This window comes from Egretta garzetta, unplaced genomic scaffold (genome assembly GCF_000687185.1).
Source record: "Egretta garzetta isolate BGI_Z169 unplaced genomic scaffold, ASM68718v1 scaffold287, whole genome shotgun sequence".
Lineage (NCBI taxonomy): Eukaryota > Metazoa > Chordata > Aves > Pelecaniformes > Ardeidae > Egretta > Egretta garzetta.
In genome coordinates, this window is record NW_009260435.1 from 8,080,090 (window position 1) to 8,097,581 (window position 17,492).

Genomic DNA, 17,492 nt, shown 5'->3' on the forward strand with positions numbered 1-17,492 from the left:
TGGCCAGCAGGTCGAGGGAGGTGATTCTGCCCCTCTACTCAGCTCTGGTGAGACCTCACCTGGAGTACTGCGTCCAGCTCTGGAGCCCTCAGCACAAGAAGGACATGGAACTGTTGGAACGGGTCCAGAGGAGGGCTACAAAAATGATCCGAGGGCTGGAGCACCTCTCCTATGAGGACAGGCTGAGAGAGTTGGGCTTGTTCAGTCTGGAGAAAAGGAGGCTACGGGGAGACCTGATTGCGGCCTTCCAGTACCTAAAGGGGGCCTATAGGAAAGATGGGGAACGTCTTTTTAGTAGGGCCAGCTGTGTTAGGACAAGGGGAAATGGTTTTAAACTAGAACAGGGTAGGTTCAGGCTAGAGGTAAGGAAGAAATTTTTTACAATGAGGGTGGTAAAACACTGGAACAGGTTGCCCAGAGAGGTAGTGGAGGCCCCATCCCTGGGAACATTCAAGGCCAGGTTGGATGGGGCTCTGAGCAATCTGATCTAGTTAGCAGTGTCCCTGCTCACTGCAGGGGGGTTGGACTAGATGACCACTAGTGGTCCCTTCCAACCCTAAACATTCTATGATTCTATGATTCTAATATTCCTCATTTTAATTGACTTCCAATTCCTTTCCTCTGAAAATAATAAATTTCAAAATAAGTGGGTGTTTGGCAATAGGATAATTTTCAGAAGAATCACTCCTTGAGAGGGTGTTTGTGGTCATGTGTAAACATATATCTTTACATATAATTTTATTCTTCCATGTAGACTTAGGCAGAGTTGGTTGAACTTGAAGAACTGGTGTAGTTTCCAGATTCTTTTTGATTTAGCTATAGGTTCTTGAAAGCCTTTTCCCCTTTTTCAAGGCTTTGTTTCATGCATTGTAATACTTGTTCACTTTGAGAGGAACAAAATACAAAATGAAATTAAGTAAATTCTTACCTGGAATTACAGGATATGTGTATCATTTTAGATTTCATAGCAGAAGATATCTAGGCTGTATCACTGGCAGATGACTACAGCTGCAGTCCTTAGAGAGCCATTAGTACTGATACGGACCGTATCACATACAGCCAGTCTTCATTAGGAATTCTGACAGCCTAAGGAAGGCAGGTTTGGACATACAGTATTTTGCTTGTATTTGCTTACAATTTGAGCCATGCATCCCTGTATTTTGCTGATACATTGTCAAGGGAGCTATTAGTCTGGATTGCATGGCAATGATTTAATTTTATAAAACAAAACAAGAAAGCAAAAGGAATTGCTTTTGGGAGAAGATGATCCCATTACTTAGAAGAAAAAAATTACTTGATCTTAAATTAAGTGCATATCGAAATGAATACCACAGAATATGACAACAAAGAATTCAGACAATAATTTAAAAATAAAGATTTAGACAATATTTCCTCAGTCATCCAGTGCACGTGATTTGCTAAGTCAAAGCCAAGTAAGCAATTTTATGTTGAACACTTGGCTTCATAGTGATAGCTACTAATAATTAATTACATGGCCCAGTTACTACGGACGTGATAATAGCTGACATTGTGTAATGTTGGCAGCTTCCTAATATACCAAATAAGGAAAATTCACCAGTAAGATGTCCATGTGTACCATCATTTCTGAAAGAAAGTGCTTCCCTATAAGGCTGCTTTGTTTTACTGGTTCTTATGAATAGGAGTGGTGCTCTTCTGTTAAGGAAATTGGTTTGGATTTTGCCCAGGCAAATTGGGTGCATTGAGACTAGTGGGTGCAGAGAAGGAACCCCCCTGAAAATCTGACTTTTAAAGAGTTGGCCTTGTATCACAGGGAATGAACCCGTTACACGGCTGGAGAATTGTGCTAGAATGCTGTACAGCCAGGTGCAGCAATGCTTCGGTGCTTGCTGCTCCTAGGCTGGTGGAGCCTCCAGGGCGGGCAGGCCCTGGGGATGCAGCTCACAGCACAGCTGATCCCTGACTTTCCAAGTTAGTCAGGACTGTGGAGCTTCTCCTTTCTAAGCAACAGCAAAATGCCGTTATGATCCTTTTCTGGAACAGAGTGATTCATGATGAGAATAACTTTCAGTCCCAGAAGAAAGGGAATAAGTTCCTTAAAAATTTGGGCTGCCAAAGGAGGAACTGCTACAATATATATAAGCCATAAATATATTAAAAGTGCATGAGCTGCAGTAGTTGGTATGATGCCTTCTGGGAAATCATTTTTTCCATTTCTTTCAAGATTTGTTGTACTGTTTTGACTGACAGAAACTCAGATCTATAGAAAATGGAACATTTCAAAAGTGAGTATGTTCTTTTCCCTGGGCAGGCACTCTGGTCACCTGAAGGAATACTGATCCTCCTCCTTTGGTGATGACAAATCAGATGGCTTTTTTAAAAATACCCCTAAATAATATTTTTATTGCACGAGTGTTATCGAATTTTTGTGGTGAGCTTTCTGGATTACTATGGTATAACAATTTTAAGTATAGGCAACATAAGCATTACATCTTTTAACTTCAGCTGCTAACTTGAAACCAAAAAAAGCATCCTTTGACTTACAGTTCTTGGACTTTGTTCAGTCAACCTTTGAAGAAACAGAATGTGTTTTTTGTATAAATCAGGGCCAGACTCAAACACATGGAGCAATCTGCATGCTGAATTTGAAGTTAAGATTCGACATAACAAAGGATATTACAAGAAACTATAGTGAGGTTTAAAAAAATCAGTACAAAGCTAAAGTTTATTGCTGGTACTGTTCTTGCAGATCAAAGCTATGCTAACGTGGTCTAGGGTTACTTTAATATTTTGCAGCCTCTCACTCCCTCGGTGCATGTTTTAAGTATGCATATCACTCACTATTATAATAAAATAACTTGAAAAAGCCTTCTGCTTTGTATTGGCCTCCTGAGGTAGAAAGTCATAGAGATGTTAAGTCTCACATTTCTTGCTCCAGCTTTATTATGTTTGATGAAAGAAATATCTTGGTCATATCTCATAACATGCAGTACTTCTCAATAACTGGATTGCTGTAAGGAAGGACATTTTTTACCTGGATAATGAAACTGTATCGTAGTTATTTCCCTGTTCTTCTTTGTATGGTACATATAGGAGGTTGGCAACATATTAACAACTACTGTACAGCATGATGGAAAGCTTTGAAAAGGAATCTTGTCTTTAGGGATGGATGAGTGGAACCTTTACAGTCTTCCTGAAGGATATACTGTGCAGCTTTTTATTCTCTGTGCAGGAAGATGTCTGTTTATATTCTAAATATAATTGTGGGTCAGAGTGTAAATGTTAGGCTCTGTGAACTCCATGACTAAAACCAGACCTATCAATTATGTCAGTGGGAGGTTACTGGCAAGATCAAAAGTAGATTATAGGCCTGGCTAAGTCTGCACTCATGCAGCTTTGCTGGTGCAGCAATCTTGATGTGCTACCCTAGCAAAGAGTATGTTACTAATGTGGATGCAGCATATTCCAGATTGCTGTGAGTGAAAGATGCTTCCTCGAAAAAAAAGTTGTCTGTATAACAGTCTCTGCAGTACAGCTTAATCAATGCAAATAGTTGTGTCAGTTTTGTCTTTGTTCATGTCAAGAGTATTTACCAGCTCTGATTCATGATCATAGAAGCCTGGCCTTCAGTAAATGGACTAACAGGGCTAAGCTGAGCCCTTGCCCTATGCCCTGGTGAAGGGATTGAGCACCCATAAGATTCTCTGTGCCACATGGGGCAGGGATAGAAACAATTACTCACCTGGGATGACCCCAAATGATCCTATGGCATCCAAATCCCCAGTCAGTAATCAAATTAAAACTGCCAAGAATACTTTTCTTTCTGATCTTTGTTTTGGTAAGGAAGTAGAAAAAGCAACTCATACCAGAAACCTTATTTGCCCTAAAACAATTAGATAGAAAGTTCTTGGTCTTCCTCAAGGGCATAAGGCAAAATTATTAGTTAAAAAAAAAAATAAAGCTTTTCAGTGTGCACACTACAATACTCCAGTTTCTTAATTTTTACTGTACTAGGGCATGGGGTTTATAACTAAGGGATTGCAAGGCATTGAATGTAGAAGGATCAAGAGATGATGAATGCAGAATCTTTGTTACACAAAAAAGTAGACAGTATTGATTAAAAAATGCTCTGAGGCAAACCAATTAGGGACCCATTGACAGCAAAATGACCAGCTCATCCATCTTTCAAATGAAATGTAAAAGCTAGGTCCACATCATTTGTGGTCGTTTTAAACACTTTAACATTTTTACTGAAGTCTGAATGCTGTTAATTTTGATCTCCTGGCCAAACTCCAAACTGAATAATTATTCTGCGTACTCCTTTCCTAAATTACAGCAACAGCTTCATTGGGAACAAATGCATCCATAGTTTGCTGACCTAAACTGCTCTTATATTGCTATGCACTATTAACTGTTGCTGCATTTCAAACCATGCTGGCTGCATTTCCATGGTGGATTAAATGACCTCTGGACAATGCATGTATATATTCAGCTTGTTTAAAAGGCTTTGGGACAAGAGGTGCTTTTGTCTATATATAAATGCTATCACAGAAACAATTTTAGACCCAGAATGTGCAGGCGTTGAAGTGTGTTCTCTGAACAGGGGAAACTGTTGGCATTCGGTGATGTAGCTGGATGAAGGACAGAGACTATTTGGGAACAGAGAGTGTATGCTCATGTGTTGAGAATCTGGTGGCTGCTGATTATTGTGAAAAAGGTATTTTCACTGAGAAGCATTGCAAAATTACAAGGCAAAATGTAGCAAAGGGAGAGTGAGATTTACTAGAAACAGGAGGCTCAGTGCTTTGTAGGTACCTGTTTCTGTATAACGAGGCTAGCTAGCAGGATGCACTTTGGGTTTTTTTCAGAAGCAAATGAGATAAAATTGTTGAAAAGTCTGATAAACTATTCCAGAAATGCATGGTTTCTTAAGGGTCTATATTTTGTTCTAATTATGTTATAGCTTCTTTTAAAAAGGTCCATACTCTGCCTGAAAGGTGAAGGAAAGCCTCTCACAGCATAAGATATGAGCAAGAGGCTTTTGCAGGCTTTATCTTCCTACTGTGGTGCTTAGCTTCAGCATCATCCTTTGTTTCCAGTGCTCTGGTCATTGTATAGCACCTGAACTACTTGCCTGGAGTGTTTTTAAGTTTAGATGCTCAAATGCACAGCTGTTTTTAAAAAACCCAGAATATTCTAAACACAAAGAGTGAAATGGAAAAGTTATTTATCTGTGAACCTGTTGTAATTGTGGCAGAGCTACATGGCAAGAAAGCACTCTTATCTAATCCACAGAATGGTTACAGTGGCAGCAAGGAACAGATTTTAACCCAAAGGCCTTGGCTTTCATTAACCTTTGTCTCTGTGTTGCGAGTAGAAACACTGTCTGATCTTTTCATGTAGCCTGAAAGCAGACTACGCTGTACAACTGAAGAATTTCCTTTATGTAGGTAACTTGAGTTTTGCAAGTACAAAGCAGAGTTGTGCTCCTATTCTCCCATTCTCCTGAGTATAAGCAGCTTCTTTCTCCTTCACTGGTTAGCAGATTTATAGCCAAGAAAAATCAGAAATTTATTTCCAGCACCAAAACTATTACTAATATATATTTTTAAGTGCCTAGAAGGCAGATCAGTACTTAGCAAAACTGAGATTACAACCTTCTACAGAGAGCTGGTGAGGTCTGGACCCAGTAATGTAGACAAGTGGCAGACAGTCCAGCCTCCTGTGCAGCTCCTCACCATCTCTGAGTGAGTGGCTGTATCACGTCTGTGCTGAGGAGTACTGCTGACTTCTTCAGGACGTGAGTGGGAGACCGTCTGGGTGCAAATATTTACCAACAGTAATACTGTGGTGGTTTGAGCTCCTCAGTTTCTTTCTACCTCAGTGAATGAGGCTGCCATCTCCAAACTGCAGTTAATGGTTTGAGCATTAGCCTTTTGGCTGTGGATTTGTAAAGCATAGCATAAACTGTGGGGAAGTGCAGTATTCAGATAACAACAAAAATATAGATAGATTTTAAAGTATTATAGGCTTTAGAATAAAGGTGCTATAGTTGATGTACTATATATAAGTGTTCATGATGTACTTGGACATTCAGTATCTGTCAGTTGTGTGACTGGTACCAGAACTCTCAAATCCCTACAGTTTTCCTTTCCTAACATTGAAACATTTATACCAGAAGTGTTCAGTTCCTTAGTTGTTATCCGAAATTATCATGCTTCTATACATTGCTAGGATCCGTTCTTAGTGCTGTTGGATGTATTGGTGTTCTTTCTTTTTTATTTTCTCTCTTATGAAACTGTACTGAAAGTACAGTGTGTTTTACAAACAGTAAAGTATCAATTCCCTCTAAAATGTCACAGTTTGTCATCAAGGGAAAGAACAAAAAAAAATTATATTGCATGCATTACCAGTCAAAGGGACTGCTGACCATTGTGGATGGTCTCCTAATCCCTACCTGACCAAAAAAAAAAAATGTATTTAGAGAAATTGAAGTATCTTTGAGCAGTCTGCTATGAGTAAAATGGGTTCATTTTGCAACAGACTTTATTTGCTATGAATAATGTGATGAGCTTTATTTAATTGGCAGACACAACAATAACCAATCACATCACATTTCCCACAGGCTCTGAATCATGTTTAGAGCCCTTTTGCACTGTTAAATGGTTACTAGTTTTCCTCCTTCAACATCTGTTTTAGCCAATCTTGCCAAGTGTCCATTCATTGATGTTATAACATGATGTTAAATATTTAAAATTACAAAACAGCTTTAGGATGGTGCCTGAACAGCATTTAGGACTCTCTCATTTTGGATTTTTTAACTTTGTATATCATGTACAGAACTTTAAAAGAAAACACAGAAATATGTTAGTAAAAGAAAAAAGGGAAACACAGCAAGTACATCATTAACAATTTCAGCAGAATTGCAGATTCTCATTTGTGTTTCAGTAGAATATAGACATCTAAATCACTTAGGAAAATCAGCATTTTTTATCCAAATAGAAACAATCCACAGCCTCTTCCTTCCCTTCAATAATAGCCCAAATCACTGATGTTAAATTATACTGGAAAACCCATTAAAACAAAAATTAACATCCAGCCCTGGATGTTAAGAATAACAGCAGATTCCTAAACCTCTCATATGAACCAATATTCTTATTCATAAAAACCAAGGAATCTTATGCTGATTTTAAGCCTTCATTCTAACCTCTCTGTAAAAAAGCAGCTTAGTAAACCAACTTCAGTCTGAACAGAATTTGGACCACGATGTGCTGCTACTTATATATAAAAAACATGTGCTTACCCAACTTCGCCTTACTTGATGAAATATTCCAGTTTGGCAAAAACTTTCTTATAAAATGAAAATTGAAAAAAGATGTTAATGAAGATTCCCTCCTTAGAAACAGTGGATAGATATCACAAGCAAACATTTCTCAATTTTATATCCTCTTCAACAGAAGGCACAACTCTGTCACATATTTGAATGGCTGGTTTTTCAAAATTGCTACGTTCTTCAAAATATTGCTAAATAAGATCATTGTGTTCTACATTCTTGTGCCAAAATACACAAAATACACTATATAAGTCTGTCACATACGCATTTAGGCATCCAGGGCAGGATCTCAGAATTGGCTTCTTTAAACTGTAAAATAACAAGCCTCTATTATGAGCTAAATGCTATTCCCTCTGTGAGACAACCATAACATTTATCTACCCAAATTCAGCAGAACTGCTTCTCTCAAATTATAGCAAACTATCAGAGACAGAAGAGAAAGACAGAGAAGGTTTAGGCCCAGATCCTGGCCATTTTTAAGTCAAAGGCTGATCTGTCATTCCCTAAAAGAGACCAGTATTTTGCCTATAATAAACAGTTACTTTGAAGTTGGCTTTATGGCCAAATGAAAGGATAAGGAATTGTGTCTGAGGGAGATGAGATTTCCTGTTATGACCAAGGATGCATAAGCTGTTGTGCAGATAAAAATGTGCACAGTAGTCTTCTACATGCTGGATCTTGTACAGGAAAACATGTCCATGTAATAAGATACAAATTTTGAAGGAAAAAGAAATAAACATAAAGCCCTGACATGGGATTTAATTGATCAAATACAGGGACAAATACAAAACCACTGTTCAAAGACAGGTTTATATGATGTATAGAAGCAGTTAGTGGGCTTGTTATCTTACCATCAGTTGTGACTGAGAATGTTGTAAGTCTATGTTGCAGGATTTCATGAAGGTATACCCTGAAAAGCGTGATTTTGTGGAAGCCAATCAACCTGGGTTTCAGACAGAAAGGTTTTACCTCATTAATTTTCTTGCTTTCTTCAAGGATACAGTGTCACAGCTGTGGCTGGCAGGGATGATACAGGGGCTGTTATGCAGTGCATGTTGAAACAGAAAAAGATGATTCTGTGCTTTAGTGAGAATTGCACAGCAGGAGAAAAAGCACATAATGGATAAAAATCCATCTTTGAACAGGATACTGCATGTGATTATTAGAAAATGGTACATTTCCTCAAGGATCTGAGTGAGACCTCTTTTATTTATCAGTGCATCTAACTACATGGGATGGCAATAGCAATTTTAAAATAATCAATTGCTTGCAAAACAAAAACTGAAGGTAAAGAAATTGTAGAATAGTGCAACTATGTCCTAGGAGACTTATCTATTTAAGATTATAGCGGAGCTAAATAGTCAAGTACAACGCAGACAAACTTAAATTAATACTCTCAAGTTTACATAAGTACATACTGCACGTATTAAGTGCATGTTCACAGTAAAACTGAGCTAGAAGATTTTAAGAATCCTGGCTGCTTTCATCTTGAAAAAAACACTTGAACAGCTGTCCCAGTGAGTTAGAGAAATAAACCCTGCAGAGGGTTTGAGGGGGAAAGGGGCTTAGCTCAGAGTTTCTGAAGAATATATTTCCTAGCCTAGGGAAATAATATGAAAATAATGCTTGGCTAAGACAAGGACATTGCTCTTGTTTGCTTTCCCAGGAGAATTTGCCTTTTGGTTTAGATGAGAGAATCTTTGCTCCAGCACAAAACGTTAACCTCTCCAAACTGCAGGCCTGGCATATCACTTTCCATATCTCTTACAGTTTCCCTCCTGTTAGGAGCCCAATCACTGTATGTTTGCAGAGCAAAGTGCACTGAAGCCTCAGTCTCTGAGGAACTTTAAAGGCACAACTCTCTAGCAAAGAGAATATTCACAGCAGGTGAGAAGGAAATAAAATGTGAGGAGGGAGAAAAGACAGAGAAAAAAAGAGGAGGCTGAACAGAAATGTTAAACTTTTATCTCTTGTTTGTGGGATAAACGTGGGCCACTCTACTCAGTAGACACAGTTCTACCTCTCCAGATTTCATGAAGAGGCAGGAAACTCCGGTTTATAGCTTGATTCGTATCCCTGGATTTTACTCACCCCCTACACTGCCCTCGTGTGGTCTTAGTTCCAGCACAAAAAACGTGCTAGAAGCACAAAAAATTACACTTGGAGTTTTGCAGTAGTGTGAAGCCAGCCACATGAAATTTTGTATCTGACTCAGGTGCTTAATTCAGGACATTTTAACCAATCCTACTTTTCTGGGCTAAAATCTCACACTCAAGATTAGACTTTGTTGTTACCTGGTCAGAATAGTGGTTCTTAATCTGGTTGTCAGCCCCTGTGCTCTGGCCTTACTATGATCTAAATACTAGTTTCTTGCCCTATTTGAGCCTCTGGGTTTATGTCTCCTGGTTTCTGTTGTATGAAATGAGTTGGTGATTCCAGTCCTATGCATAGGAGTTGGGTGGTTATATCATGAAAGTCAATATCTCCAAGCAAATGGCATGATTAGCACAATCAGATCTCTGAAACAGCGAGGTGAAGGCTTTGGGGGCAGTGGGACTGTACCACTGTCTCTCAGATGTGACTTCTACATCTAAGTCATTAGTTAATGAAATTAAAAATCCCTCTAACTATAGAATGTGCTGAATAGTTTCACTGATCTATAGAAGACTTTTGGTCTTTAACACTCGTATCCTTTCACAGCTCTAAACTGTCTAGAAGCGTAAAGGAAATTCCATGAGACTCGCAGGAGACAACTCTTTATTGTAGCATTGACCATCAGTCACTACAGGGTGATTTTGTGCTCCCCCTCACCATACCAATGTTTGAAGACGATCTGACTGCAGCCAGTTGTGGCTGTGTGTAGTGTTGCAGGCTATGTTCCTTTCTTAAAAAGATAGGATTGCCCGACCCTCAGTTACCTCTTCTTCCTGGCTTGTGCTCTTTACTGTATTGCACCCGCCTGCTGCTTAAGTAAGGATTACGCTTCCCAAGGATTGAGGCCTTACACTGTCTGTGGTATAGGCAAATGTAACTCTAATAAAGCCAGTGGCAATGTGCTGGCTTATGCTGAATTGTGGCCTATAAATACATATTTACAGCTACACTAGTGATTTGCTGGGCAGTGTTTTACTTCAACTGCTGCCTTAACTAACACTAAAATGCAGCATGGAGAGGGCACTCAGCCAGAGCTCTGGGTTCTCTTCTTGGCTTGGCCACAGTCATGCTCCATCTGTTTTGCTGTCTGTCACATGGGAATAGTAATACTGAAATTCCCTTGTAAAGTGCTTATATAGCTACAATGCACCATGTAAGAATTAACTGTTATTACTGTAGACTTTGAGAGCCAAATGTTGACCTTTCCATGCACTCATATGTCATCAAATTGCCGTAAGCCTGTCTGAAGAAATAATTTAACCAGCAGGCTGTAGCAGAGCAAGGACTGCAAAAATTACTCACAGATCTAATTGAAGGCTGTTGTCCCACCATCAGAACAGAACAGGAGACAACAGCTCTAGACAACAGCAGGTATTAGCAACCATTTCACACCAACCCTTCCTAGGAAAGGTGAACTGATGGAAGTTCATTTGTGTCTGATTTGAAGAAAAATCTCAAGAGAAGCAATGGATAAAAGAAACAAGTGTTGTGAAACTCAATAGGATGAGGCCTGTTGGACCACGTGACCTTGGCTGTCTCCTTGAATCTTTTTCTGTTTGTTAGTGAATGCCCCTCTCCTTCAGTTCCAGCATTCTTCTGTTTAGGCAAACACAAATAACAGCTATGTACTTTTGGTCTAAGGGAGACAGCAAAAAAAGCAGAAAGAACAAAAGTAGTTTTTCCATGGGAAACCACAGTCTGATCTTTAACAGGCTGTAGCAGCTCTGGGAACAAAATGGCTAATGCCCCTGCTAACAGGAAGAGTTTTTTCAGCTTTACAAGAGGGAAAAGGCACGATGGTTTGGTGGCAATGCACCCCGTGCTCTTAAGAAAAGGCAAAGAATATGTGAGAGCGATGCCCTTAGAAATTAGTAACAGAATGTGAAAAAAAAATTCCTTTTCAGTTATGAGTCATAATTTCTCTACAGTGCATCCATTATAGAATAAAATACTACCCAACATACCTGATTGTCAGTATGTAGGGCCTAATTAATCACAGAGGAAACATTTTAACAGTCATAAAAATGAAGGTACAATTATTTGAAGATGATCTGATAGCAACAGGCTTGTGGAAAGAAGGTTGGATTTTGGCAAGTCTCTCCAAAGAGAACTCCAACCTGGAGAGAACATGATTTGCAAATAGCAATGATCTGTACTTTCCAACTGTATCAGAAAAGAAAGCATCTGAAATACATGGCTGTGAAAACAGAGGTTTTACAGCTCTTCTATTTGTTCTCACTAATTTTCTGCAAATTTCCTGCATTCGAACAAGTGCTCCCCAATGTTGGCCCCAGTCCCCTTTCTCACTAGTGCTCTCAGACATTCCTTATTATCTCATTCTCTGCTAAATTATATGCAGATTGCCACAGGTACTTCTAGCATCCTTGATCACAGTGATTATGAATAAATACAAAAGTGGATTAGCAAAGGTTGACAATTAACTGGACACAGAAATATACGGAGAGAGCTGGTAGCAGGATAACTGCCCTGCCCAGTGAAAGGTGTATGGACAGATGCATGAGATTGTGGAGCTGAACTATGCAATGAATAAGTTATCATTGCAGAAGGTGCATTTCATTCATCACTTGTGGAAATAATCTAGTGGCAGGAAGATGAAGAGTCTACCATACATTTTGGTGTTACCTATTATTCATAGATATTTGTGGATTGTTTTTGCTTTATGTTGTAGTTTCATAGGTGATGCATGTAAATGTGTATGTACCTTTACTCATTAGAGATGGTCATTATTCTTGCTCGTCTCCTCCCTCCCACAAGCCACCATCAGTGAAAATGATCAATTCTAATGAAAGAACGCGACCTACCATGTATTAATTTTAGACGGCACCTCGATATACTGGCAAGTTGGATTTCCATAGATCCACTGTGCATATTAACATTGTGCTAAAGCCCATCTTTATTGTATCTGGACACTGTGTTTTGTGCTGTAAGAGCTCTGACAGCAAAGCTTTTGACTAAATCCACAACAAAGCTCTGTTTAACACTCAGCAATCTGATCTCCATTATCCAGTTGGACTGTTCCTTTGGGTTGTGGCTGGAAATTTTTTTGCAACTATCTGGACCTAAATTAGAGATCAGAGTAGAAAGGAGAATTTAAGAAGGAAGGAGGAGCAAAGTAAGATTACTACTTTTACTTATAACAGAAGACATTTCAGAGTGTGCTCAGAAAGGAAGGGGAACGGTTTTAAATACAGCCATTCAAGATGTAGCTTTCCACGTTATTTTAAATTTGGATCATACTTCAGCGTATTTCTATGGCAGTCCATCCTCCCCTTTTAAAAGAACAATAAATCGCTGCATCCCATTCTTACTCTGCAGGGGGGAAGCTTTTCTGATGCTCTGTCCCAGTCCTACAAAAAATTAACAAGCGAGGGCACAAACCACTTTTAGTTGTGGACTTCTTACGGTCCCTTTTCTTATGCCTCAAAGCAGACTCTGTCGTGGGGTGGAGGTTAGTGCACCCAAGCATGGGATCTCACTAACCTATTCTCCACCAGTGAGGTGACGAATTTGCAGGACAGAAATGTCCCATTTTACCTTTTGGACTATGGGCCAAATTTTTCTTGATTTCCCTGGTGTGAGTCAGAAATGGCTCAGTTATATCAGCATAAATTGGATAAGCCCTATTGGCCTCAGTGGGATGGCTGAATTTGGCCCATTGCTTTACAACAGTGTTATTAAAACAGTCAATCTTCTGGCTGCAAGGAATAATATAAAAGAAATTAAAATTCACATATGTTGGGATGTGCTGTGGATAGCATGGTAACAGGATAGAATATCAGGCTTAATCTTGTTTTGTACTACAGTGCTGACAACATATGTGTGGCAGCACTGGAGAAAAAAGCAGCTTCCTCATTATTCTCAGTGCATTTTGCAGCACACCAAGGCATCTGGGCAAGGAAATGCTCAGAACCATAGCAGGGCTGGAAAAAATTGCCTGAAATGAAGTGTAAAGATGAATAAAGAATATTTCCTTGTTTTAGCTTGAAGAAGAAAGTCTTTTTTTCAAAAAGCAGGAAGATAAATTAGAAAGATTTGCATCTAATGTGAACAGTTCCATGTATCTCCAATTAACAGAAAAAATACATCAAAATTTATGATGAATGATATGTCTGCTTGGTCCTGTTCTCATTATACATACATCTGAAGTGGAACCAATGCCATTTATGAATAATTTAATTAAAATAATGACAAGTATTATTTTTGTAGCATACAAAACTGTAAACATTAATTTAATACGGCTGAGAATCATGAAATGCAATCTTAATTACTAGAAACTAGAATAATCAGCTGAACTGAGGCAGGCAAGACAATTAACTCTTTAGAAAGGAGTTTACAGCTGCTAGGGTGGAACTAACATCCTAAGAGAGTTAGCATAGTCATTACTTTGAAGTGCACAATGTTTTGGAATAAGCAGCATAAGATCTCTTCATTCTGCATGTCTTTTGAATATTCTACAGCCCTTAGAATTTCTCCCAATATTTCATGTTTCTGTTGTCTGCCAGCCCCAGGGCTTACTAATAAATCTCCATGCCAGCTCTCCTTCATAGTGGTGGCTAAGCTGTCATGAAGTGAAAGTACAGACTAGATGATACCCCTGGCTCATTGCAGGCATTTGTGTCGTGTTATCCCTCTCCTATCTCTAACTATCAAGGTCTGCTTAATAATGAGTAAAGTTTCTTGCATCTTGCACTCTCCTGGGAGGAACTTTACTGGCCTGCCAGGTAGAAACCTTCTTCTGATTTCCCAGCTGTCCCCTACTTTTAGTTGGAGACATTTTTTATATCTGCTTCGCTGATCAGGTTTTTACCCCTCACCCTGATATATTTAAAAAAAACAAGCACACTCTTTGTGATATCAGGATAAACAAAGTTGTTAGAGCCTTCTTTTGTAAGATGGACTCATCTTTCCCCTGATTATTATTTCTAGTTTGATTTCAGCTTCCTTTAATATTGGTACCAAAATTGTGTAAAGCTTTCTGTCTGGCTGTAGGGGAGAATGCATTTCAAACTGGGTCACCCTCTTCCAGGGTGAAGTTTTAGTCCAAGTTCAAAGTCAAAAGCATCAGTAAGCTGAGAGTTATCACCCTGAGGATAAAATATATGGAGCTTTTAAACCATAAACACTGTGCTTGACAGCATCTCTGTTACTTACAGCAGGCCAAAATGACACCGTCTGCTCTGCAAGTGGCACTGCTTTTTTTCTCAGTGTGTTCATTTCTCTGCTTTTTATTCTCCGGTGCCTCATTTCTGACTCATCGTATGAAGTGAGCAAAAGAAGAATGGGAACTGGTAGCTGAAGCTTGATGTTTTTCTTCCAAACTCACCTCACCCTCACCTTCATCAGCCATGCTGCCCCTGCACACCAAGGGCCAACTGTTTCCCAGTTCTGTAATTCCATATGTTGCAACACAATTAAAAAACAAGCAAAAGTGTGATTTTGTGGAATTAAAATTCTGATCCAAATTATAGATGTGATAGTCAAATTTAGGTGACACTTACACTTTCTGAACAAAGGGCGTAATTTAACCTTTGCCCCAGTGTTTTAAGAGCTCAGATTTTGGAGTATGGAATAATCATTATGTTAGGTAAAATATTCATCAGCATCACCAGTTCTCATTTAAAACGATTTAAAATGAGAACGAAATTAAGAAGTTATGTATCAACACTAGCAAAACTCAGAGACTAGGGGAAAAAAATCTTAATAAAGTGACATCTAGTGGCTACACAGCGACATGACCGAAATACCAAGAGAGGTTGGCCCCAGAGCAAGACTGCACAGCCTGTGAAGTTCAAGGCAATACAGGAGTGGCAATAAAAGCAAATGCCATATAATTTTGAAGGAAAAATACCTGAACATAGCTGTTTAAAAACTCTTCTGTTAGATGGCACTTGTCTCTCAGAGAACAGTGCATTCCTGGAACAAAGGGCAAGTCATGTTCTAACGTGAGAAGTGGGTCCCACTGCAGTCTGTGAAATATTAAAATTTACTTCAGTGAGCAAGGATTTCTGACCCTAAATTTTAATTACAGATTTAATACTTACAAACTCTGTGAACCTAACTCCTCTTGGCTTGAGTTTCTGTACCTGCAAACTAGGGACAACACAGGGAAAATTTTTGTTTCAGTGTGGCTTTCCAGCAGTGCTTTATTAGGCAAGTTCTTACAAAATGTTTGCCATTTTCAGACTGAAAATGCTATTAAGGAGCTTGATACTGTCAGGCTTTTTAAAAACAGTCTTCTAATGACAAGTAATTGAATTGATCATGCACAGCAGATGGAGAAGCTGATATGCTGCTCAGACTAAAGGGAAGAAAGTGAAGACAAGTATTGTTAAAACAGTTAAATATAGTCTTTCTCCCTCAGAAGTGGTGCATTTGGAAGACTTCCATGCACAAATCGTATTTGTTAACAACATGTTTCACCTTTTAGAAGCTGACTTGGTCATGCTGTGTAGCCTTTTTTGTAAATCAGCATAATCAGACATCTTTCTCCGTAGCTTCACTAAGAACAGCAGCATGCAGGAGTGAAAGCATTTAATGCACTATGTGCCAGTCCAATAGAGCTGTCCTATGTTTCAGACAGCAACTATGGCCAAAGTCCAGTTTACACGAGTAAACTGGAGGGGCATCAGCCAGCAGGTCTGATCAGTCAGGATCATGTCAACTAACACAGATATTCCTATAGACATCTGGAATGATAGTGCTTATTCTCTTATCAGTGTACAGAGCAGCATGATGCTGCCCAGGAATAGGAACGCTTCCCATCTTTGTATTCGGCTGAAAACTTTTTCTCCTAGGTTTTTTGTTTTTTTTTTTTTTTTCATTTTCAATTGTTAGCACAAATTTTGCTGCTATTGGCATTTGCTGTGTGTATCAAAGTTTCCCTCCCTTTTTTATTTTGTGTTGCATATTTTTTTGAAAGTTGGTAGGTTTTTCCAATACAATTCCAGCTTGAGAGAATATAAGGAGAGTAGAATTTGGTGGTGTGAAGTGCTGAAATAGTACAAATTTCAGCAATATCTGAAATGCTTGTTGCTCCTTAGTTTGAATATATAGTATCTTTATTTGGTTTTATTTCACTCCATGTGCATTCATCAGCTTTGAGTCTCTTCAACAATGGCAACTTGAGAAGCCACATTTGCCAGGAGCACTGAAGTTTCTATGTTGCCAAGAGGAGTTTTACACAGAAGATGGATATTCCAGGGCTCTTAAATACAATCAACAAAAATATGACTATAGCTCACTAAATCTGCTGTTCATATGTAACAGAACTATGTTTGTCTTGGAGATATTTTCTATAAGAAAACACGTGTATTTTTTCCTAGAAAGCAAAATATTGTTAAACAACCTTGCACACAAAGGACTGGATCACAATTTCTGGTGGTTTGCATGGTACATCTCTTATTTTAAAGAATTATTATTTCCATACTGAGTTTCAAGGATGATCAGCAAGGTTTGACAGTAAGTAAGTTTTAATGACAGAAAATAGAATTGTGCCTTTATATGGACAGACAATGTATTTCCTGATAGGCAAAAAATATCTGATGACACTTCGGAACTGACTGATGGGGTCATGTTTGTACAGAATTAATCTATGTTGAACCACATTATTAAATTCTGGCTTTGATTCAGGTTGAAGTGTTTTGTGCAACTGTGAACCCATGGGGTTTAGAGGTAAGACTGTAGGACTCAGGAAATTTAGAAGGGCTGGAAACATCCACTTCACAGAAATGAGAATTCAAACCGCGTGGAGTTTTGTCTTCAAGTGTGAGTCCAAGAGAGACCTTAGTTTTCATCTCCCCCACACCTCCCCAGCTCCTCATCCTTCTCCCCCTTCATCCAGTATCAGATTATAAATGGAAACAAAGGCCTCATGCTGGGTCTAAGCAAATGCCCTAATTCCAATTCTTCAGGAAGTCTGGGTCAGGATTTTACTTCTTGGTTCTGGCCTAGTGCTTGATACATTGGGGTGCTAGGTGAGTCACTCACCTTCACCTAGTATTACAAA

General features: G+C 38.9%; 1 protein-coding gene across 1 annotated transcript in view; it reads right to left on the reverse strand.

Annotated features, from left to right (window-relative positions):
- Positions 1-14,834, reverse strand: part of LIPC (lipase C, hepatic type) — a 94,066-nt gene extending 79,232 nt beyond the window's left edge. The window contains exons 1-3 of the mRNA XM_009643842.2: positions 14,811-14,834; positions 14,504-14,571; positions 13,022-13,182 (exon numbers count right to left, since the gene is read on the reverse strand). Coding sequence (XP_009642137.1) covers positions 13,022-13,182; positions 14,504-14,571; positions 14,811-14,834 — 253 coding nt within the window. The remainder of the gene's footprint in view (positions 1-13,021; positions 13,183-14,503; positions 14,572-14,810) is intronic.
- Between the last annotated feature and the right edge of the window lie 2,658 nt (positions 14,835-17,492).